Source organism: Phaseolus vulgaris, chromosome 1 (assembly GCF_000499845.2).
Source record: "Phaseolus vulgaris cultivar G19833 chromosome 1, P. vulgaris v2.0, whole genome shotgun sequence".
Taxonomy (NCBI): domain Eukaryota; kingdom Viridiplantae; phylum Streptophyta; class Magnoliopsida; order Fabales; family Fabaceae; genus Phaseolus; species Phaseolus vulgaris.
The window spans coordinates 30,166,824-30,190,548 of NC_023759.2; the positions used below are offsets into that span (position 1 = coordinate 30,166,824).

A 23,725-nucleotide genomic window follows, 5' to 3' on the forward strand; every position below is an offset into this window, starting at 1 on the left:
TTAAATAATATTTATACCTTTGAATTCTTCTTAGTAATGTACGTTGCTTATTCTTTTTCTTAATCTCTGTTTGCCTTGATCAATCAGGCTAACTAGTTTATTCTTTTTGCCTTTCAACCTCCATCTCTAAATTGTATATTTAGATTAGTTAGAAAGGAGGTGCCCATGTAAGTAATTTGTCGACTCATCTTAGCAGAGTCAATATTAAATAATGAATATCTTGAGTTTGCTCTTGATCGTATGTTCCCCTAGGACCTCCTTTACTGTCCTACCAAAGTAACTACAAGGCAATGTTAACTGTTTGTTGAGCTTGCAGTTGATCGCCCATATAAAGATGGGGACCCAATTGTTGTTTGGTATTTTACTTCATTTTATTGCATCTAATTGGAATAAGCATATGGTGTGAGGACCTTTTTGTTCTGTGTAGGAACTAGGTTATAATATTTGTAGTTGCTCATTTTCAGGTGTGGCCCACAACCTAACTCAAAGTTACTTATATAAACTATGGTTTTGTTGATGAAAATAATTCCAATGATCGCCTAATATAGTTGAGGTATAAGTTGGACTTTTACTGTTGTTTTTCCCAGTATTTTGCTTACATTCAAATTTAACCTTGTTGATAGAACTGTTCTAGGAAGCTTTAGATACTGAAGATCCGTAATATCAAGATAAAAGAATGATAGCTCAAAGGAACGGAAAGTTATCAGTTCAAGTTTTTCGTGTATTGATACTAAACCTACTCTTGTTTAAGGTTATTTAGTGAATTTGATCATTAATTCCTTATTTCAACCTTTGTGCAGGTATATTTTGGGAAGGAAAGGGAAGCTCTTTTAGATATGCTTCCTTATATGCATTTGGGCTATGTTTTAGATCTTTTTAGATATACTTTCTAAATTTAGTAGAAAAATATTGATTGTTAATTAGATATCAATTTAAAAAATATTTAACAATAATAAAAACTAATTTAAATTTTTTTTTTTTAGTTTTTAAAATGGTCTCTAATTTAGTTATTATTGTAACTAATTATTTTAGTATCTAAAAATTAGTTTTCATTTCATGATGATTTTCTTGTAGTGTTAGTTTTATTTTTTTGTCCGAAAGAAGATTATTCTTAAGAGAGTAACTCTTTGATGTGAAAAGTTGATTCTATTTATACATTATAGGTAAGCCCTTTTATGGAACGGGTTGTGTTGGACCAGCTGGTAGATTATTTCAAGACTCGACTGGCCGGGTACCCTACAACGTTGTCTGAAGATGAATCTATGGTATTGTTTCTATCATTAGAAGTTTACTATAATGTAATGTTAGACTTGTCAACTTTTTCATTGACAATTTACTATAATGTAATGTTAGACTATAGTCACTATTTACATTGCAGCTTTCTACTCTCGTGTCATTGGTGCTACCATCACTAAACAACTCCACAAGATTAGAGCACCCATGGATTAAAGATGGAAATGCTCCAGACAAGCCAATAGACAGTGCAGTCCTTTCCAAAATGAAGAAGCAATGAATAAACTAAAGAAACTTGCCCTCAAGATATGTCCATTCACAATCTACATGAAGAGTGACCGAAGTCTTTAATGCTTTATTTCTTGATAGCATACTAGCACTAAAAAAAATTAATTTTAGTAGAAGTTTTTTAGAAGAGGTTATAAGAACCTCCACTAGTACATATATATAATGAGGTTTTTTAAACTTCTGATAAGTTCCTATACTTTTATCAAAGTTTTGTTTTTCTTTATTTTTCATTTTCCGTATTTTGTTGGTGGCACACTTCTCATTTTTACACATTCTTCAATCTTCGAACGTTCAACCCTTTAACCTCTCACATTTTTACAGATCCCTCGGTCATAGAAATTCAGTTCAGCTCTCTCACGTTTCAGCCCTAGAAAATCATCTTCCACCTCTCTGTTCTTCCCTCTGAAGCTTCATTTCTCACTGTGATTTTTCCCTAGAAAGTTGTACCGTACGGTCCTCGGGCGTTGACCAAAGTCAACATGGTGGGACCCAGAGCAGGGAATCCACTTGAAGTACTGCAATGCAAGAGAGGGAGTTTCTTGAAGGTCCACGACCTCGGGCATTGACCAACCTCGGGCGTTGACCGGCCTCGGGTGCCGCCCAGGTTTAACACCACGAATGCACCTATGCCAGAAGGGTGTCCCATCTTGATACCCACGGTAGGGAAGACTGTGCAGGAGGCGACACGGTAGGGGTGTGGAGGCCTCGGGCCTCAGCACCCCACACAATAATAATAGATAAAGAGAGGTGGTTTTCAGGCCACACCCCCAGTTCCAGCAGGGAGAGACCCAACTCACGAGGGATCCGTGCATGAGGTATAGGGACGCGACAGTACGCACCACCGCTGGAAATCCACTGGGACAGAGACGACCCATGAGAAGGTCACGTCCCAGAGGGTGATCTGCATGCATGGCACGTGAGGAAGGCGAGGTACTCCAGGGCGAATGACTCGGAGCTTTGGCGCACGAGTTGGCATCCAAGCAGTCATCCCCGCGCGAGTTGCACTCCAGCGAGGCAACCTTACACACTAAGAAGGCCCTAAGACTGGGAACAATTCTACTAAGGAGCGCCCATAGAATACGCAAGTCTCAGGCTGACACGTGGACAAGAACACAAGGAAGGTATATAAGGCTTATGGTAAACAGAACAAGGTACGTTTAAGTTAACTCAGTTTTGAGAGATTTCAGTTACGATTCATTTACGCATTTCTCTGAGCACTGAGCTAGTGGTGTTCTGCGATGGGAAGTGTCACGGTGTTTTCTGCCATAGCTGACTTGAGCGTTGGAGCGCAAACAGCCGCGAGGGCGCCCATTTGTCTCTCTGTTTCAGGTGTTAGCAGCGGAGGAAGAACAACGTTGGAATAGAAGCGAAGGCGTTCGTGAAGCGAAGCTCGTAGAGACGTGCGAAGGTGTCCAAGTCAAAGCGGCAGGAACAAAAGTCATCTTCAACTTATCCGTTTTTCCCTCTGAATTGAAGGTTACTTTCTCACTTTGCTTTTGTTATATTTGGTATTGATCTTCTCCATTTCTCATTTTTAAAGCTGCAATGCGTTTTGCACGTTCGTGCCTCGGGTTTCTGCTCAAGGATCTCTTGGAACACTATCTCTGATTAGTTTCAGGTACGCTATTCTCTCATTGTAATGATTTTTAGTTTTTTGGTTTGATGACGTGTTCTTCATCTCCGAGCTTTGTTTTTCTTAGAATTGTTCTCAATATTTTTAAAAAATGTATGCATTTTGTTTTTAAGGATATAAATGTGGGCATTGCATTCACATTAGTTCTTACTTCTCTTATGGAGGGAAACTGTTTTGTGTAGTGGAATATAGGGATATTGTTTTTGGTGAAGCGAAGCTCGTAGAGACGTGCGAAGGTGTCCAAGTCAAAGCGGCAGGAACAAAAGTCATCTTCAACTTATCCGTTTTCCCCTCTAAATTGAAGGTTAAATTCTCACTATGCTTTTGTTATATTTGGTATTCATCTTCTCCATTTCTCATTTTTAAAGCTGCAATGCATTTTTCATGTTCGTGCCTCAGGTTTCTGCACAAGGATCTCTTGGAACACGATCTCTGATTAGTCTCAGGTACGCTCTTCTCTCATTATAATGATTTTTAGATTTTTGGTTTGATGACGTGTTCTTCATCTCCGAGCTTTGTTTTTCTTAGAATTGTTCTCAATATTTTTTAAAAATGTATGCATTTTGTTTTTAAGGATATAAATGTGGGCATTGCATTCATATTCCGTAAGTTGTTTCAGTTCTTACTTCTCTTATGGAGGGAAACTGTTTTGTGTAGTGGAATATAGGGATATTGTTTTTCGTGAAGCGAAGCTCGTAGAGACGTGCGAAGGTGTCCAAGTCAAAGCGGCAGGAACAAAAGTCATCCTCAACTTATCCGTTTTCCCCTCTAAATTGAAGGTTAATTTCTCACTTTGCTTTTGTTATATTTGGTATTCATCTTCTCCATTTCTCATTTTTAAAGCTGCAATGCGTTTTTCATGTTCGTGCCTCAGGTTTCTGCACAAGGATCTCTTGGAACATTGTCTCTGATTAGTCTCAGGTACGCTCTTCTCTCATTATAATGATTTTTAGTTTTTTGGTTTGATGACGTGTTCTTCATCTCCGAGCTTTGTTTTTCTTAGAATTGTTCTCAATATTTTTTAAAAATGTATGCATTTTGTTTTTAAGGATATAAATGTGGGCATTGCATTCATATTCCGTAAGTTGTTTCAGTTCTTACTTCTCTTATGGAGGAAAACTGTTTTGTGCAGTGGAATATAGGGATATTGTTTTTGGTGAAGCGAAGCTCGTAGAGACGTGCGAAGATGTCCAAGTCAAAGCGGCAGGAACAAAAGTCATCTTCAACTTATCCGTTTTTCCCTCTGAATTGAAGGTTAATTTCTCACTTTGCTTTTGTTATATTTGGTATTCATCTTCTCCATTTCTCATTTTTAAAGCTGCAATGCGTTTTTCACGTTCGTGCCTCAGGTTTTTGCTCAAGGATCTCTTGGAACACTGTCTCTGATTAGTCTCAGGTACGCTCTTCTCTCATTGTAATGATTTTTAGTTTTTTGGTTTGATGACGTGTTCTGCATCTTCGAGCTTTGTTTTTCTTAGAATTGTTCTCAATATTTTTAAAAAATGTATGCATTTTGTTTTTAAGGATATAAATGTGGGCATTGCATTCATATTCCGTAAGTTGTTTCAGTTCTTACTTCTCTTATGGAGGGAAACTATTTTGTGTAGTGGAATATAGGGATACTGTTTTTCGTGAAGCGAAGCTCGTAGAGACATGCGAAGGTGTCCAAGTCAAAGCGGCAGGAACAAAAGTCATCTTCAACTTATCCGTTTTTCCCTTTGAATTGGAGGTGAATTTGATGAGAATAAAAAAGATGTTATCAATAGAAGAAATGGACAAGGGCCAAAGCATTTAATGTTCTTCTTATTAGTCTTTGCAAGAGATGAGGCCCAAGCCCAAAGCCCAAGCCGAAGAAGGCCCAAGCCCAAGAAGCCCAAGTCCAAACCATGAGGGGCAAGGCCAAGCATTAAATAAAAAAGCATCATTTGAATGACTCTTGTAGGAGGTGTGGATATTAAATAAATAGGTGTGAATGGATTAGAGAGAGTCACATTGTCCATGTGACTTAGTAGGGGGGTGTAGGTGTAGTTTTTAGGAGGTGTCATAGTAGAAAAAGGTGACACCTCCCATGTGACTTATTTTTTGTGGGAATTTCAAATGAGTTTGATTTGAATTTTCCCACCTATTTTTCAGCACCTCTTAGGCTATAAATAAGGTGCTTGCCTTTGTAAAATTCAGAATTGGAAATTAGAAGTAAAGAAACTATACTCAAGTTTAGAGAGAAATTGTGAGTTTTGTTGTCTCCTTCTTCCTTTGTCTTATCTTGTGTGCCAATGGAGAGCTTCAAGTGGCGGCAACCTTTCACTTATCTTGGAACAAGACTCCAAGTGGCGTGATGCAGTTCCAAATTCTCAAATCCAGCAAGCTTCATCCAATAAGTGTTCATTCTTTCATCTCTTGCAATTTCAATCGGTAGTTTGGTTTGTTTTAGTGTTCTTCATCCTTTTCACCGTTTGATTTTGTGTTTCTTAGATTGTTCTTCAATTTCTGTTTGGTTCTTGGTGTTTCTGTTTTCAATTATGTTTTGTATCTTGTTACATGGTTATTGACAAGGAGATAGCACTCTTATTGAGTTGTGATCATCATTTTGGAAGGCTATGTCTCCATTGATGACTCCTTAAGCTTCCTTTGATTCCATTTCTGTTTTCAGCTTGTTGTTTGGCTAATGTAATTTCGTTTCCTTTGTTTTAAGCACTCTTTGATCCTGAAATTGTTGTTATCTTTCTCATATCAAGTTGTATTCAAGAGTTTTAAAGTGTCTATGTTCAATTCAACTCATATCATGTGGTATCTAGAGCTATGGTTATGTGCAAAAAAATTTTGAGTTGCTGGACACTTTGATTCTGTTTTGTGATTAGTAATTCTGTTTTTAGGCTTAATTTGAGTTTTATTGCTGTTTTCTTTATGATGCCTATCATATGTTTGAGTATTTTCCTTTTTGAATCCATACAAGTTTTTGTCTTAGTCTTGTTTTTCCATAATTGTCATCACTTCTTGTAGTTCTTTTCTTGAATTTTTTGTTTCTTGCTTTGGTGTCATATAATTTTCTGAGTTTGAGATTTGATCCTTTGTACATTTTCTGTTTTAGAATTGAGTTCATACTTGTATTCTTGACCTATACAAGTTCATATACATCATTTTCCATTATGTCTTTGCTAGTTCATAATTCTGTTTTTCATTCCTATTAGGATTCCTCTGTTTTCTGAAAACGTGCTCACTGTTTTCCTTATTGCAATTGATTTACTCTCTAGAAAATTATGAAATTATGGATTTGTGTTCTTCAAAGTGTTATAAAAGCATAGAAAAAAGAATTACTAAAAAATTCAAAGTACACAAAAAATGATAAATAAAATACAAAAAGTGTACAATTCTGCCGAAAAAAATACGATAATCTGGCAGCGATTTTGAAAAATTTATCTCAATTAATTGGCTTACTGTTTTTCAGTAATTCCAGTGCCATTATTGAGTTAACATCTTGAAGTTTCTGTGGTTTAAATTTCGAAATCCAGTTCGCTCTATATGATTCCAGTTAAATCAGTGAACATCAAGCACAATTTGCATAAAAAATATTTTCCAGTAGCTTGTTTTTGTTTTCTTGATCTACTCTAGTTCTTTTCTTTAGGTATCTTTTGTGTGCCTTCTTTTTCATTGAGTTCCTTATTTTTTCTTGCTTGTCTTTCATTCATATTCTTTTCCAGTTTGTCATATATTGCTTTCTGTTTTGGTTTAGCCTTTCTTGCTTATACCTTTTCTTGCTTGTCTTTTTGTTCTTCTAAGTTTTGTGGAGACTTGTTCTTAAGTGAGTGTGATTTGCTTTGACATTCTTCATTTGAAGCTCCTCCAATCCACAAGAAAGGCTTGGTTGAGGACAGAACACTTTCTTGGAGTGGTTTGAGTATTTTCTTTTGGCATTTTCCAGCAACCTACATCTCACTTTATTTTGCTAAGAAGTTTCTTTAATTGTTTGTTTCTGTTCTTTGTACTTTTTGATCATGGCTAATTTTTCTAGTGGAGAATCCTCCAAACCTTGCTCACCTCAAAAGGCAGCTCTTTTTGAAGATTTAAAGAATGCTAGACAATCAAATGTTCAATATCTTGATGTGATAAGACAAATGGAGGCAAGACTCCAAAGCTTGCAGTTAAGCCGTGAAGAAGTCCATCAAAACCAGGAGAGAAGACATCATCCTCCTCTTCGGCATTCTTCAAGGAATTCTCATTATTCTCATGGATATTATGAAGACAATGCACGGCCAAGGAACCATCACCATGAAGAGAGGCGCCAACATGTGGCTGGCCCTTATTCACCTAATGTAAAACTTCCTAGCTTTAGTGGTGAAAGTGATCCTAATGTGTACTTAGGGTGGGAGGCTAAGGTTGAGCAAATATTTGATGTAAATGGGGTTAGAGACGAGCATAGGGTTAGATTAGCATCTTTAGAATTCTTAGACTATGCCATGCAATGGTGGCATCAATATCTCATGGACATTGACCTACACAAGAGACCGCCCGTGGTCTCTTGGGATGATTTAAAAGCTTGTTTACGCGCTAGGTTCGTACCCCCACACTTTAGGAAAGACCTATTGTTGAAACTCCAACGGTTTCATCAAGGCACGCTAAGTGTGGATGATTACTTTAAACAACTAGACACGCTTTTAATAAGAGTTCATATGGATGAGAGTGAGGAAGCTAAGATAGCTAGGTTTGTGAGTGGCCTTCGAAGGGACATTCAAGATGTGGTAGAGCTACAAGAATATTCTTCATTGCAAAATGTAGTTCACCTTGCTAGTAAAATTGAAAATCAACTTGAAAGGAAAAATGCTTTCAAAAATTCTTCTAAAGATAGCTACTACCACTCTTCTTGGAAAAATAAAAATAGCTCTTTTTCAAATATCCCTTCTAAAGACTCTACTTTCAAATCTAGAGATTCTAAGCCTTCCACTTACACTTCTAGGCCTAAATCACCAACTAAATCGTCTAGTAAGAAGTGTTTTAAATGCTTAAGCTATGGACATATTGCTTCTAATTTCCCTTCTAAACATAATATGTATATGCATGATAGGGTAGAGGGTAGTGAGCATGAGTCCGAATCTTCTAGACATTCCTCACCTTCTAGATCCCCAAGTGAGAGTGAGAGTGAAAGCCCACATGAGGGTGACCTATTGGTAATAAGACGCATGCTTGGACAAGTTTTAAAACCTTTTGATGAAAGTCAAAGAGAAAATATTTTCCATTCAAGGTGTCTTATTAATGATAGGGTATGCTCTTTGATTGTAGACGGGGGGAGTTGTGCTAATGTGGCAAGCACAAGAGTGGTAGACAAGCTTGGATTATCTACCATCTCTCATGCCAAGCCCTACAAATTACAATGGTTAAGTGAGGTAGGTGAGATTGTTGTTAACAAGCAAGTCCTCATTACATTTTCTATTGGTAAATATAAAGATGAGGTCTTGTGTGATGTTGTCCCAATGGAAGCCACACATATTCTTTTAGGTAGTCCATGGCAATTTGATAGAAAAGTTTTTCATGATGGCTTTACCAACAAAATGTCTTTTAATTTCCATGGGCACAAAGTCATTCTTAAGTCTCTCTCTCCAAAGGAAGTTCATGAGGACCAAGTTAAAATGAGAGAAAAGAGAGAGAAAGAAAATGATATAAAAAATTCCAAGAGAAGCCTTCTCATGTCCACACAACAAGTTAAAAAGGTAATAGTTACTCAAAAGCCTATTTTTTTAGCTATTCCTAGGACTATTGAATGTGAGTCGGCTAAGGATAGTCCCACATGTTTGGACAATTTGGTAAAAGAATATGAAGATATGTTTCAAGATCCTCCTAAGGGCTTACCACCTCTAAGAGGGATTGAACACCAAATAGACTTCATGCCCGGGGTTTCTTTACCAAATAGCCCTGCATATAGGACCAATCCCAAAGAAACTAAAAGAGAAAATGAAAAAACAAATGAAGTACATGATAAACCGAGTCATAATACCTTCTCAAATAATTCAATTTTGTTGACTCGTGCTACTCCTACAAGGTATCCTTCTATCATAATTTCTCACTTTGCTTTTGTTATATTTGGTATTCATCTTCTCCATTTCTCATTTATAATAATGCGTTTTTCATGTTCGTGCCTCAGGTTTCTACTCAAGGATCTCTTGGAACACTGTCTCTAATTAGTCTCAGGTACGCTCTTCTCTCATTGTAATGATTTTTAGTTTTTTGGTTTGATGACGTGTTCTTCATCTCCGAGCTTTGTTTTTCTTAGAATTGTTCTCAATATTTTTTTAAAATGTATGCATTTTGTTTTTAAGGATATAAATGTGGGCATTGCATTCATATTCCGTAAGTTATTTCAGTTCTTACTTCTGTTATGGAGGGAAACTGTTTTGTGTAGTGGAATATAGGGATACTGTTTTTGGTGAAGCGAAGCTCGTAGAAACGTGCGAAGGTGTCCAAGTCAAAGCGGTAGGAACAAAAGTCATCTTCAACTTATCCGTTTTTCCTTCTGAATTGAAGGTCAATTTCTCACTTTGCTTTTGTTATATTTGGTATTCATCTTCTCCATTTGTCATTTTTAAAGCTGCAATGCGTTTTTCACGTTCGTGCCTCAGGTTTCTGCTCAAGGATCTCTTGGAACACTGTCTCTAATTAGTCTCAGGTACGCTCTTCTCTCATTGTAATGATTTTTAGTTTTTTGGTTTGATGACGTGTTCTTCATCTTCGAGTTTTGTTTTTCTTAGAATTGTTCTCAATAGTTTTTAAAATGTATGCATTTTGTTTTTAAGGATATAAATGTGGGCATTGCATTCATATTCCGTAAGTTGTTTCAGTTCTTACTTCTCTTATGGAGGGAAACTGTTTTGTGTAGTGGAATATAGGGATACTGTTTTTCGTGAAGCGAAGCTCGTAGAGACGTGCGAAGGTGTCCAAGTCAAAGCGGCAGAAACAAAAGTCATCTTCAACTTATCCGTTTTTCCCTCTGAATTGAAGGTTAATTTCTCACTTTGCTTTTGTTATATTTGGTATTCATCTTCTCCATTTCTCATTTTTAAAGCTGCAATGCGTTTTGCACGTTCGTGCCTCGGGTTTCTGCTCAAGGATCTCTTGGAACATTGTCTCTGATTCGTCTCAAGTACGCTCGTCTCTGATTGTAATGATTTTTTGTTTTTTGGTTTGATGACGTGTTCTTCATCTCCGAGCTTTGTTTTTCTTAGAATTGTTCTCAATATTTTTTTAAAATGTATGCATTTTGTTTTTAAGGATATAAATGTGGGCATTGCATTCATATTCCGTAAGTTGTTTCAGTTCTTACTTCTCTTATGGAGGGAAACTGTTTTGTGTAGTGGAATATAGGGATACTGTTTTTCGTGAAGCGAAGCTCGTAGAGACGTGCGAAGGTGTGAAGTCAAAGCGGCAGGAACAAAAGTCATCTTCAACTTATCCGTTTTTCCCTCTGAATTGAAGATTAGTTTCTCACTTTGCTTTTGTTATATTTGGTATTCATCTTCTCCATTTCTCATTTTTAAAGCTGCAATGCGTTTTGCATGTTCGTGCCTCGGGTTTCTGCTCAAGGATCTCTTGGAACACTGTCTCTGATTAGTCTCAGGTACGCTCTTCTCTCATTGTAATGATTTTTAGTTTGTTGGTTTGATGACTTGTTCTTCATCTCCGAGCTTTGTTTTTCTTAGAATTGTTCTCAATATTTTTTAAAAATGTATGCATTTTGTTTTTAAAGATATAAATGTGGGAATTGCATTCATATTCCGTAAGTTGTTTCAGTTCTTACTTCTCTTATGGAGGGAAACTGTTTTGTGTAGTGGAATATAGGGATACTTTTTTTCGTAAGTTACTACACGGTTCTGTCTCCTGCACTCCGTCACTACTTTCATCCCCTTCTTTAGCTTTACAAAGTGAAAACTGTGAACAATTTCTGCTTGGGCCCTATGATACTTGTGTCTCATTCCAAGTCAAATTGTTTTCTCATATTAACTTATTTTGAATTTTTTTTTGTTTTGTATTGTATTTAGATCTTATGACTAGTGGTTTTTCAATTTAAGTTTCTTAGAAGTTACCATTAGTTGACGAAGCTATTGGTGAGCAAATGTGGTGTTCTCATTGAACACCACACAATACTATTTAGCATGAGAACTATGGTCTAAGGAAACCTAGAGAAATTCTCAACCATAGCTTTGGGAAAAAGAAGTTGAGCAACCACTGTGAGCTAACACTTTTTCAAGAGCTTGATAGTATATTATGATTTCAAGTCAACTTATATCCAACGGTTCCAATGGACCAAGTTGTACTACCTAGCAAATTGACAAAACTCCTAAACTCTGGCTAGAGAATTTTATTATTACTATTAAGATTAAAGAACAATTCCTTGAACCATCCATCCATGGATTCCAAATGGTACTAGTAGATGACTTTTTCAGCACCCAAATGGTACTGGACCTGCAGGTGATGCTACTGTCAAGTGTTTTTGGAAAGGTTTTTGGTATGTAGAAGTGAAGGAGGTCTAGATAGATGTTGATAAACCTTGTGTGAAAGGAGTTTGTGCAACCGCTGTATAATTATGCAGAAAACATGTCCTAATTTTTCACTAATGCATTCTGTTTTTTTTTTTCTACTTTTTCTGTCTCTGTTGCACCCTATTTTAATCTACAACTTTTGGCCTTAGAAAAAGTATGATGTACTTAGAATAAGGTTGAAAAGAAAAGAAGAACATAAACTATTCACCTAATTAACTAACTTAGAACAATGTGTGTGCAATTTTTGTGTTGTTGTTGCTATTACTATTATTATGATTAGATTGTTAGTTTTGGCCCAAAATAGTATTAATCAACTAGTTTCTAAAGCTGTAATATCGAAGATTTTTACTAGTTTTCCTAACTACTGGACTTTCAAGAAGATACCTTTGGACATACTTTAAAAATTATTATTATATAAAACTCAACAAATTTATCTTACACCGTAATTAAATAAAAATTTAATTTTTACATAACGAGGGCATACATGTACTAACGGAGTATTGATTTATCTGTATTTATTTCTTGATTGACATGTTGATTTGGTTGAGATGGTACATATTATATGTTTAAAAATTCAAGTGACATCAAAACAATTTTTTTATGTGGATTAATTCAAAAACTGATTTAGAATATACTTTTTTAAGTTTAGAATATATCTTTATATTTGTACTATTATATAAAAAGGATATATTATTTGATAACTTTCTTTATAGCATCTTCATCCTTTGTTATCTAACATGACAGAAAAATCATCCTCACATGTTTGGTTTTGTGTTAATAAAGAATTAAGATCATTTAATATATTTTTATTGAAATAGTTAAATGATGTATCAATCGTTGTTTTAGCATACCTCATTTCATTGGATAAATCTTGGATAGACAGGCCAAGAAATACACTGAAATACATGGAAGACTTGGATAAGTTTTTGGACTTTGCATTTGCTAATAATGGTGTGAGGGGGAAGATAATATGCCCATGTCAGAAGTGCAACTTTAACAAATGGGAGTGTCGTGAAGTAGTGTATGACCACTTGATTGTTAAACCTTTTCCAAGAGGATATAGAGTCTGGCTTCTACATGGGGAGAGAACAAGAGTAAATGTGACAAATGAAGCACATGTAATGTCGCAAGAAGATAATGAAAGAATTGTTGTAATAATCTGATGTGTGATATGGTTAACGAGGCATTTGGGCATCATCAATATAGCAATGACATGGTGAATGATAGGGAAACGAGTGCACTTTCAAGCCATACTGTGAATGATGATATTGAAGAGTTTTTTGAGTTAATGCAAGATGGTCAAGAGAGTCTATATGAAGGGTGTGATAAATATTCTAAACTTTCTTTCTTGATCAAGTTGTACCACATCAAATGTCTATGCAAAATAAGTGACAATGCAATGTCCATGATACTAGAGTTGTTAGCAGATGCCTTTGAACATGCTAAAATTCCGCACTCATTCTATGAGGTGAAGAAAACCATTAATAAGCTTGGTCTTCGTTACACCAAAATTGATGCTTGTCCGAATGATTGCATGTTGTACTTAGGAGAAGACGCAAATAAGGATTTTTGCAAGAAATGTAAAACATCTAGATGGAAGGCAAAAAAAAAGGTACAATTGCTTGTGCTATAGGTAACAAACGAAAAAAGATTCCTGCAAAAGGTATTTCCCTTTGAAGCCACGCTTATAGAGGATGTTTATGCCTTCTAAAATAGTCGAGCATATGCGATGGCATGCATCGGGAAGTACAAATGAAGGCATCTTAAGGCATCCAAGAGATTCTGAAGCATGGAAGTCATTTGACTTTAAACATCCTGAGTTTTCCTCAGACCCTCAAAATGTGCGACTTGGTTTGGCTACTGATGGGTTTAATCCATATGGAAATTTAAGCACTAGTCACAGTATTTGGCCAGTTGTACTCATATCGTACAACCTTCCTCCTTGGATGTGTATGAAACAAAGTTCATTCATTCGCTCTATGATCATTCCTGGAAAGCGAGCTCCAGGAAATAATATTGATGTATATTTACTGCCATTAATAGAAGAGTTGAAAGAGTTATGGAACACTGGCGTGAAAACTTTTGATTCATATGGAAATGAAGTGTTTGATATGCATGCAATCATATTGTGGACTATTAGTGATTTTCCAGGTCTTGGAACACTATCTGGATGGAACACACATACTGGGTTGGCATGTCCTAGGTGTAATTTTGACACCATTCCTAGGAAGCTTCTTAACGGTGTTAAACTTTGTTTCATGAGTCATCGTTGTTGGTTAGATGGAAGGCATAAATTTAGACTAGCTCGCATGAGATTTGATGGAACTATTAAAGACAAAAGTCCACCTTTGGCAATCTCAGGATATGATGTCTTACAACAAGCTCAGAATCTTAATGTTGAATTCGGGAAAGAACCAATACTTGAAGAGCGGGCAAAAAGACAGCGGGGAGTTAATCATGCAAAGTTAGACACTCAACAATGGCGAAAAAAGAGTATATTTTTTTAACATCCTTATTGGGTAGACAACTTATTGCCCCACAATTTGGATGTTATGCACATTGAAAAAAATGTATGTGATAATGTGGTGTTTACATTGTTGAATAATAGTTCAAATAAATGTAAATACAATCTAAAGGAACGAAAGGATTTACAGCTTATGGTAGATATCTCCCTGCTATATATACACTGACAAATGTAAATAAAGATTTCTTTCTCAAAACTTTGAAGAACATAATTGTTCCAGATGGTTACTCTAGTAACATTAGCAGATGCATTGATGTCAAACAACGTAAGCTTGGAGGATTGAAAAGTCATGACTCATATTTTGATGGAGCAGTTTCTACCTTTGGCAATGAGAAATACACTTCCTAAGGAAGTTTGCTCTGTTTTGATTGATTTATGTTTGTTTTTTAGAAAATTGTGTAATAATGTTTTAAAAATAGATGAACTTGACGAGCTACAAAGTATAGTGGTCCTCACATTGTGTCACATGGAGATGTTATTTCCTCCTTCTTTTTTTACAGTCATGGTTCATTTAGTTGTGCATCTAGTAGAAGATGCCAAGCTTGGAGGACCCGTCCAATATCGATGGATGTATCCCATTGAGAGGTATCTAAGAAAATTAAAGTCTTATGTTCGTAATAAAGCACAAGCAGAAGGGTCAATAGCTGGAGGATACATGGCTGAAGAGGCTTTAACTTTTTGTTCGAGATATTTAGATGGAATTGAGACTGTATTCAATCGATTGCATCGTGTTAATGATGAGCCTGCTATTGTGCCTTCTAATGAAAATACATTGTTCCCGCCAGTCGGAAAACCAGTTGGGGGTTTTACTTATTTCACTCTATCTACAAAGGAAAAGTTGCAAGTACATCGTCATGTGTTAACTAACTGCATCATAGTTGACCCATTTCTGCAGTAAGTTTATGAACCATAGTGTTTTTTTTTATAATTGATTTTCTCTTCCGTATTAACTTATATATTTTATATGTTTAATATAGGGAATTTAGAGATACTCTACGAAGACAACTAATAAGTCGCACACGATCATCCTCTGTGATAGACAAGAGGGTTCATGGAGAATTTGCAGAGTGGTTTTCACGTCGTGTATGTATATTTACACCAATAATATTTGATTCATATATATATTTATATATTTATATTACATTTCATATGATATTTTTTTATTTTAGGTAAGGAATGAATCAATTGGTATCCATTCAGATGATTTAAAATTCTTAGCTATGGGTCCGATTGATTGTGCTAAGCGGTATAGTGCCTACAATGTTAATGGGTTCAAATTTCGTATATTGGAGCGTGACCTTTGGCTTAAAACACAAAACAGTGGAGTGTTTGGTACATTTGGGACAAGGAGTTATGCAAGTAGTAGTGATACTCAAATGCGGTTTGGAGGTGTAGCGTATTATGGTCGATTGATAGACATAATTGAGATAAACTACCATGGTCGATTCTCAATTGTTTTATTCAAATGTATGTGGACTAATACATCTAAAGGGATTATGAGTGATGAGTATGGATTTACATTACTAAATTTTTCACACTTGATCCACACTGGTGATAACGATGATGACGAGCCATACATCTAGGCATCAAAAGCTCAAATGGTATATTATGTAGAAGATGAATTTGATAAAAATTGGTGCATACCTGTACATTTAAATCCTAGAGACTTGTATAACATGGTTGAAGATGATGTTGACAATTTTCATGAATCTGAGCCATTTGAACAACAAAACGTAGAAACATTATTTCTATATGTGGAAGAAAATATACAACTAACAAGGTTTTTTTTACTATTTCATTTTAATTTATTATCCTATAACTTTGAATTTATGTAATTATTATCCTATTGCATAAATTTATGTGTTTATCTTATTGTTTGTAGACCACCTGAAGATGAAGAAAATACCAACCAACAAGAATAGTTCATCTGCAACTTATCCTCCATCTCATCCAGGTAATATGCTCAATTTAAAATTGAGTTTTAATTTTCATTAATACATAATGTTACATCTTCAAGAGTTTTATTGATTGTTAGGAATCTTGAAGATGAAATTTGTAAACTCAAGTAAGTCTAAGTCAGAAAATCAAGTGAGTAGTCATCCTTCAAGGCATAATACTCACCCTTATAAACCTGGTTAAATGTCTAAACTTTCATACAATTTATTTGTTATCTATAAATTACATTCTTCAATATATTGATTCATTTGTAATTTTGTGATTGATGCAGGACTTGAAACAAGTAATCCTAAAGGTATTCCATCTCCATTTCCCCATCCACCTCCATCTGCACCTCAACCAAGTATTAAATGTGTTCCCCTTCCACCTACAACCGCATCTCAGCCAAGTAATTTACCTTCACTTCTTTTTCAAATTTATTAATAATCACATCATTAATTGTTTTTTTTCATTGAGTTGATTTATTTTCAGGAACCTTGAAAGTTAGGATATGTTCAAAAAGTCATACTAACTTTGCTCCTACATTCATTGTTCAACTGCCAATAACACCTCAATTTGATTCTCATCCACCACATCAATATGTACATGTACCTGTACCAACAATACCTGGTATATCATATGTATATTCAGATAATAAAGAGGAAGAAAACAAGGAAGCTAAGATGCAAGCACATCAACAAAGGCCTACAGCCCGCAAAAGAGCATGGCTCGTTGATATCATTGGTAAGTCACTATATATCAAGTTCAAAATGGAAATTTGTATAAAGCCACTATCAATTTGTTAAAATCATACAATGTTATATATAGTTATGTAGTATTATTTTTTCCGTTTAGTCTTATATCCCTTAAACATAAATGTTTTTATATTTCACAGATGAGCAAGGAAAGAGAAACAAAAAATAGCTAAGTGTTAGAATGGATGACTTTAAACTAGAGGGGGGGTGAATTGTTTAAAGAGGATTTTCGTAAACTTTTAAAACAAGAATGAATTTAGCTCAGGAAACTATTGATAAGAAATTCAGTTTACCAAAAATAGCAAACAAAATCAGCACAACCAGAAAAACAATCGGTTGTTTATACCAGCAAACAACAAATAAAACTGAATTTAAAGAGTTAGGGATAGAGAGATTGCACACAGATGTTTATACTGGTTCACTCCAACACCAGAGCTACATCCAGTCTTCTCAGAAACCCTGAGGAAATCCACTAACCAATCACACCTTGATCACTTACACAACAACCAAGAGAATGACCTTGAACACCTCTAGAAACACACTCTCCTTGGCCAACACACCAACACCAAGATTGCTGATCTTGATTCCCTCAAGAACACGCAGCCAATCTTAGCAAACAAAGAAACGAAACTTGTTTCACAGAGTACAAGGATTACACTTGTTACAGAAGATAATCTGGAATCAATACAAGCAGAATCCTATTCCACAAACTTTGATCAATCACAAACTTTCAGCAATCTCAGCTCTTTTTAAAACTCAAAAACTCTTAGCAAAAACTTGTCAAAGATTTTTTTTCAAATCTATTTTTCTGAACTTATTCAAAGATGTAGTTTGTTATCAAATCATAACAAACTCTTAAATTGCATTAAAAGATTAGTCAAGGCATTTAATGACTGGAGCGTAAGCAGTTAAATCATTTAAAGCTCAGTCAAAGATAAAACAGTTTTTCTGTTATGGTCCCAAAACAAACAATTGGTTGTTTCCTCGAATCAATCGGTTGTTTTGGTTCTTAACAGTTCAACCATTTGAAAAACAGTTTTCAATCTTTTTCTCAAAACACCTAAGTATAAACAATCGGTTGTTTCGACAAAACAATCAGTTGTTTTAACTTAGTTTGAAAACATTTTATTTTCACAAAGATTGAGATGCTTTATGCTTTAGATTTGATCAAGGGGTGGATTACAAAACTCAAACTACCCAGAACTATACTAAACCAGCACAGCAACACCAAGCACAACCAAGGCTTCAACATCCTTGAAAGGGTTTGGATTCTTCAAAGCTTGAACACCACTTGGTTCAACACTAAGAACCAATGATGTTTGGCATGTACGTCCTAATGAAAGGATTCTTGTGAAATGGAATAATGAGGGTCAACCTATTGCAGATGGTGGAGCATTATTGAATAGGTTCTTAGGTAGTATTACAAGAAACCATAATGCCTTTCCTATTAGTTATTCTAGTTGGAGGAAGATTCCTAAAGTTTATAAAGAAGATATACTTAAAAACACTATTCAGGTAATTTATGTCTAAAGTTATACTATAATTATTTTTTTAAAATTAAATATGTTGTAATTATTGTTAATTTTATTTGTTGATTGTTTTGAAGGCTAAATTTGATATCCATTCTGATGTTCATATAAATCATATCCTTAAATCACTTAACACAAAATGGAGAGACCACCGACAAGAATTGTGGCAACAAAGGAATGATGGAACACGTATTAGAGATGAATTGATTGCAATGGCTCCAGAAGGAATAAATAGAGATCATTGGGCTTCGTTTGTGGATTACCGTCTAAATTCAAAAACGAAGGTATAACTAAAACATTTTTTAGGCATTTACATTCAGATTATTAATTTTTACATGTTGATGATTAGGAAAATGCTCTAAAAAATAAAGAGATTAGGACAAAGCAAATCATTGCTCACACGGGTGGATCTAAGACCATTGCAAGGAAAAGAGATTAAATGGTGACAATAATACATATGTTCATGTCAAATTTATGTTTTAATCTCTCTTAGAATGTGTCATATAATTTTTCTTCATTTTAATAGGAAAAAGAGTGTGGCCACAAGGTTAGTAGAGGAGATATATAGATAGCAACACATAAGCATGCTAATGGAGCATTTGTGAGTGATGAAGCGAAGGAAATTGGTGTAAGCTTAATTCTGATAAAGTTTATAATTGTCAATCACACTTAATGTAAGTTTAATTTATTTCTTCTTGTGTTCTTTGTAGGAAAAAAAATTCAAGCATATGAATTAACTTCATCACCATTCATATCTAAAGAAATATCAACAATTGATTCCTTAGCTTATGTTTTCGGAAGTCAAGAACATTGTGGACGAGTTAGGGGTTTAGGTTTGGGTCCTTGTCCATCTAAAGTATTTGGCTGCAATGCTCATTCGTATAGTGGGACATCTTCCAATACAGATTTACAAAATCAGGTTCATTATTTATTACTTTTGGTCATATTTTTTCATTTGGGATGTAAAGTGCAATAGTGGAAATGTGGCAACATTTTTTTTCTGTTGTATATTTACACACTAGTTCCCTCGTCTTCATTCTTAATATTAAGCTAGGCACTAACCTCTTTTAAAAGATGAGAAAACTTGATTGAAATATCATATTAGAGACTTGTATTTGAGGCATATTAAAGACTTGTTCAGTTTTTGGAGTTGGCCATAGGGATAGAGTTGGTGAGTAGGAATTAGGGAAAACTAAAAGTTTTGATACTCAGAAAAGAGTATTGTTGGAGTCCCTCACTAATGAATGAATGTAGTTTTAATAGTGGATGGAAGCATTGTTGTAGTGATTGACCTGCTAAAAAGAAAGAATTAGGTTAACAACTTTGTGAACTTGGCACGGTTTTAAATGTTGATAAACAGTTTGTCCAAAACAGTGTATAATATATTTTCCAAAAAACTAAGAAAAATGTCAATATAATTCTATCAAAAACTTAATAAACCTAAGACCTAAATACACTTGACTTGGGCTGACGATAATTCATGGTCATTTTCATCACTTTTCACGCATGCAATCTCCAAAGGACTTAGTGGTTTGTCAGCAACCAAGATGGCACAAAGCAACTACACATCTGATTTGTTTACTAGCTTTATGCGTCACTGAGTATATTTTTTTTTCTTAATATTTATTTGTACAGAATATTTTCTTTTAATATTTATTTATAGGGTATTAATTAGTGTGGTGTTATGGCATGACATAAGTATACTAGATACAATCACGAAATAAAGCCTATTAATGGTAAGTTCTGATTTTTTAGGAAGTGGTGATTTTGGATATTGGCCTAAATGATGAAATAGTGTTTAGTGCTGGAACTAGTTTGTAACCACTTAGTTTAATCAGAGTAACATCATATTGCTTTTCTTTGTTTTTGTTGCTAACATTTACATATTACCTTTTATTAATCAACTCAATTGTACATTATTATATTTTAATTTTTACTATGGTGTTGACCGATTTGATTTGACAATAGTATTTTGATGGCAAGTTATTAATTTTATCCATTTTGTGTTATAAACTAGGTTTCTATATTGACATTACAAGTCAATGAAATGAAGGTAATGATGACTTTTTTTGTGCAAAACTATTTTGGAGAGTTGTCTCATGATTTTGCTATGTTTCATGCATCACCGATAATCTTTATTAAATTAATATATTTTTTATATTGTAATTGGAATGCTACTTATTATAACTATTTTTATATATTAGGCATTTGATCAAGGAAGTGTTCCTAATGACGAAACAAATGATCAACATCAACAATCATAGCCGAAGAATGTAGTAGGAATTGTTTTATTATTCACTTAAGATTTCATAGATTTTAGTTATCTATGGATTCTGTTTTGATTCAATGGAAGAGAAAAATGGTATTTTACTTTCTCTTCCATTTTGCAGATTCACTTGAGAGAAAAATGGGATAAAAATTTCTTGAAGGTGAAATGCAGTTATATAAAGAACTTCAAGGTTTTTTTTGGAATTGTTCCTATTTATTTTTTTTTTTATATTTGAATGGCGTTAGAGCTCCTAAGCTATTGGAATTACGCTTTGCAATTGCGATTTTGAATGCTGGGAATTTGAAGAATGAACAAATCAGGGAACGAAACTGTCTCAGGGCACTGATTTGGAGTAAAATGTGTTTTGTGCTGTAAATTTTAAATGTATTATTAGATATATTTTTTTAAAAACTTGAATTATTTTTTTTTTCTAACATTTAAAGTAATTTTCTATGTCTTTTTAACTTTTAAATATTAAAAAACAACTATAAGTAAATTTTAAGATTAAATATGATTTTATTTAGATTTATAATTAACCTTATATTAACACTGGGAATAAATATATTTCAGGTTTCAAAAAATACATTCCAAAATTGTTTCTATTTAAAAATATACATTTACAATTTCAAGTAGAAATATGTATTTTGTATGATGCAAAATACAAAATATAGATTTTAAATTATACATATTTTACATTTTGGATTATAGTTTTAGAAAAAAAAGTTTAACTTCAAACGTTTGGGAATTTAGGATACAGGGATAATTTATTTTGACGGGTAAAATTGGAATTTCAAAATATGAGAGTGGAGAAAGTGCAGAATTCAATAAAGGTTTCATCTTTCACCTGCTTCTCCCTTTTTATCAATTCCAGGTTTGAATTTAGTGGGGGTTTTCAAACAGCCAGAAATAGCGGAGGTTTCGAAACTGTCAGAAATAGCAGAGGTTTGTCAAACCGTCGGACATAACGGGGGTTCAAAACCGCCGGTAATATTATTTTCCAGGGGTTCTTAGAAACCGTCGATAATCAGTTAGTGACGCTGGTTCTTCCAGAGGAAAAGCAAACCGCAGGTAACGCACTTAACGGGGGTTAAAACTGTCGGTAATGCCAAATATAACCCTCACTAAAAATAATTTTTTTTTTTAGTGTAGGTATCTCTTGTCTATGGATTGTTAAAAATTATCAAGGTTAATTTTAAACCATATTTTCTTAAAAATGTCTGTTAAATAATAGTTACAACATTGAGATATGAAAATTTTCATGTTAGTGTACTTGTTATGAATTAGACCAATATGTATGACTTTTTAGTGTTGGTTTCCATTTCAAAAAAATCATTGGACTACAAATATTCTTTTAGGTCATTGCTGAGAATATGTCTGTAGAAGAGATTCAAGGTTTGAAGGCAATGTTTACAAATATGAACACTAACAAGAGTGCTACAATCACCTATGAAGAACTAAAGGCAGGATTTCATAGATTTGACTCAAAGCTTATAGAGGCTGAAGTGAAACAGCTTATGGATGTTGTAAGAATTTCTTTTGTCATCTCTATATATTTTCTTTAAGGATTTTCAAACTTATATTTCTTTGTTCAAAACTGTAGGTTGATGTAGATGGAAATGGTTCAATTGACTACATAGTCATCATAACTACAATGAATAGACACAAGTTAAAAAGAGATTACCAACTCTTCAAGGCATTTTGATAAAGACAACAATGAGTAAGCCCTTCATTATCTTTATTTCTTTTCCATCCAAGTTTTTCCCCCCAATTTTTTTTTACTTTGCATTATACCATCCATACGAACCTTTCAACTATTGAGTTCAATACTTCACTGTTAATGCCATGCTTGTCAACTAAGTGTCATGGATCTTGTTATAGTTTTTAATACTAAACAATGCACAGTGGCAAGCAACCTCATTTACAAATCATTAACTATTGAGTATAACTTGGATAGAGATGTCATGAGCAATGACATATCTTATTCTCTGGTCTCCATTTGATTTCATTGTAGGTATATTACAAGAGATGAACTGGAATTAGCCATGAAAGAATATGGTATGGGTGACGATGCCACAATCAAGGAAATCATATTTGAAGTTGATAAAATTATCTTTGAAGTGGATACAGATCATGTAAGTGCATTTTCTATTGAATTACTATAAGTTTATATTCTAGTTCCATAAATAATACTAAAATGTTGTGGTTTCACATGATGATAAAATCAACTATGAAGAATTCTCTGCAATGATGAAAAGTGGAATCCAACAAATCAAGTTATTCTAAATCACACCATTTAACCAGTCTGAGTGTCTGGTTTCCAAGATCCCCCTTTGGGGAAAGGTTTATACCTCTGAGAAGTACTTCCAAAAGTTTGTATTACTCATTGACATGTAAAGCTTTAGTTTAGAATGTTCGATTTACATTGTTTCACATGACCGTTAGTCAACTTCCTATTTCATTTTTGTTTTTTTTTTATTTTTATTTTCACTGAGATTCTATTTGAGTCCCCTCTTTGAATTTTTTTTGGACACTAAACTATAAAATTCACACAAAAATGTTGATATCTCAATAAGATTATACGTTTTTTTTACATGAAAGTTTACATGCTGCAAGGAAAGTGGTTTATTCCAACCTTGGTCCATTATCTGATGACAATCACTTTATGCATCAACATGTTTGGTTGCAATTAACAATATTGTATTCTGACAATGGCAGTGCCATCTCATTTTTCTCTTTTTGAATGTTCCCAACTCTTTCAGTATTTGTTCACAACGTGCATAGACTTCATAATCTTGTTCTTGCATCCATGGAATCATTTACTAATGTACTTTGGTTTCAACACCTATTTACTAGTTGTGACAACATGCCCTTCAAACTTGGTACTTTGGTTTCAGCACCTATTTACTAGCTGTTGTCACTATCTCTTATTTACTAGTACCTGAAGAATAATTGGTAACATCTTTTGAAGAGAAGAATGTAATATGATAGTCCTTCAAGTATCCAGGTTGTTGTTTGATACGAGTAGAAACTTGAA

The 23,725-nt window shown here is 34.3% G+C and overlaps 1 protein-coding gene, 2 long non-coding RNA genes and 1 pseudogene across 3 annotated transcripts; all 4 read left to right on the forward strand.

Moving 5' to 3' along the window:
- Positions 1–676: 676 nt before the first annotated feature.
- Positions 677–22,974, forward strand: LOC137815845 (calcium-dependent protein kinase 15-like; annotated as a pseudogene).
- On the forward strand, positions 9,560–10,132 carry LOC137816139 (uncharacterized). Its single transcript, XR_011081767.1, has 3 exons — positions 9,560–9,667; positions 9,763–9,809; positions 10,020–10,132. It is a non-coding gene; the product is annotated as an uncharacterized lncRNA (long non-coding RNA).
- LOC137815329 (uncharacterized) lies at positions 10,501–17,062 on the forward strand. Its single transcript, XM_068618475.1, has 5 exons — positions 10,501–10,757; positions 16,086–16,157; positions 16,431–16,547; positions 16,631–16,882; positions 17,034–17,062. The coding sequence occupies exons 2-5, from the start codon at positions 16,097–16,099 to the stop codon at positions 17,060–17,062; spliced, it is 459 nt and encodes a 152-aa protein (XP_068474576.1). The 5' UTR covers positions 10,501–10,757; positions 16,086–16,096.
- On the forward strand, positions 18,542–20,828 carry LOC137816141 (uncharacterized). Its single transcript, XR_011081768.1, has 6 exons — positions 18,542–18,706; positions 18,772–18,864; positions 18,949–19,050; positions 19,133–19,341; positions 20,440–20,475; positions 20,627–20,828. It is a non-coding gene; the product is annotated as an uncharacterized lncRNA (long non-coding RNA).
- Positions 22,975–23,725: the final 751 nt, after the last annotated feature.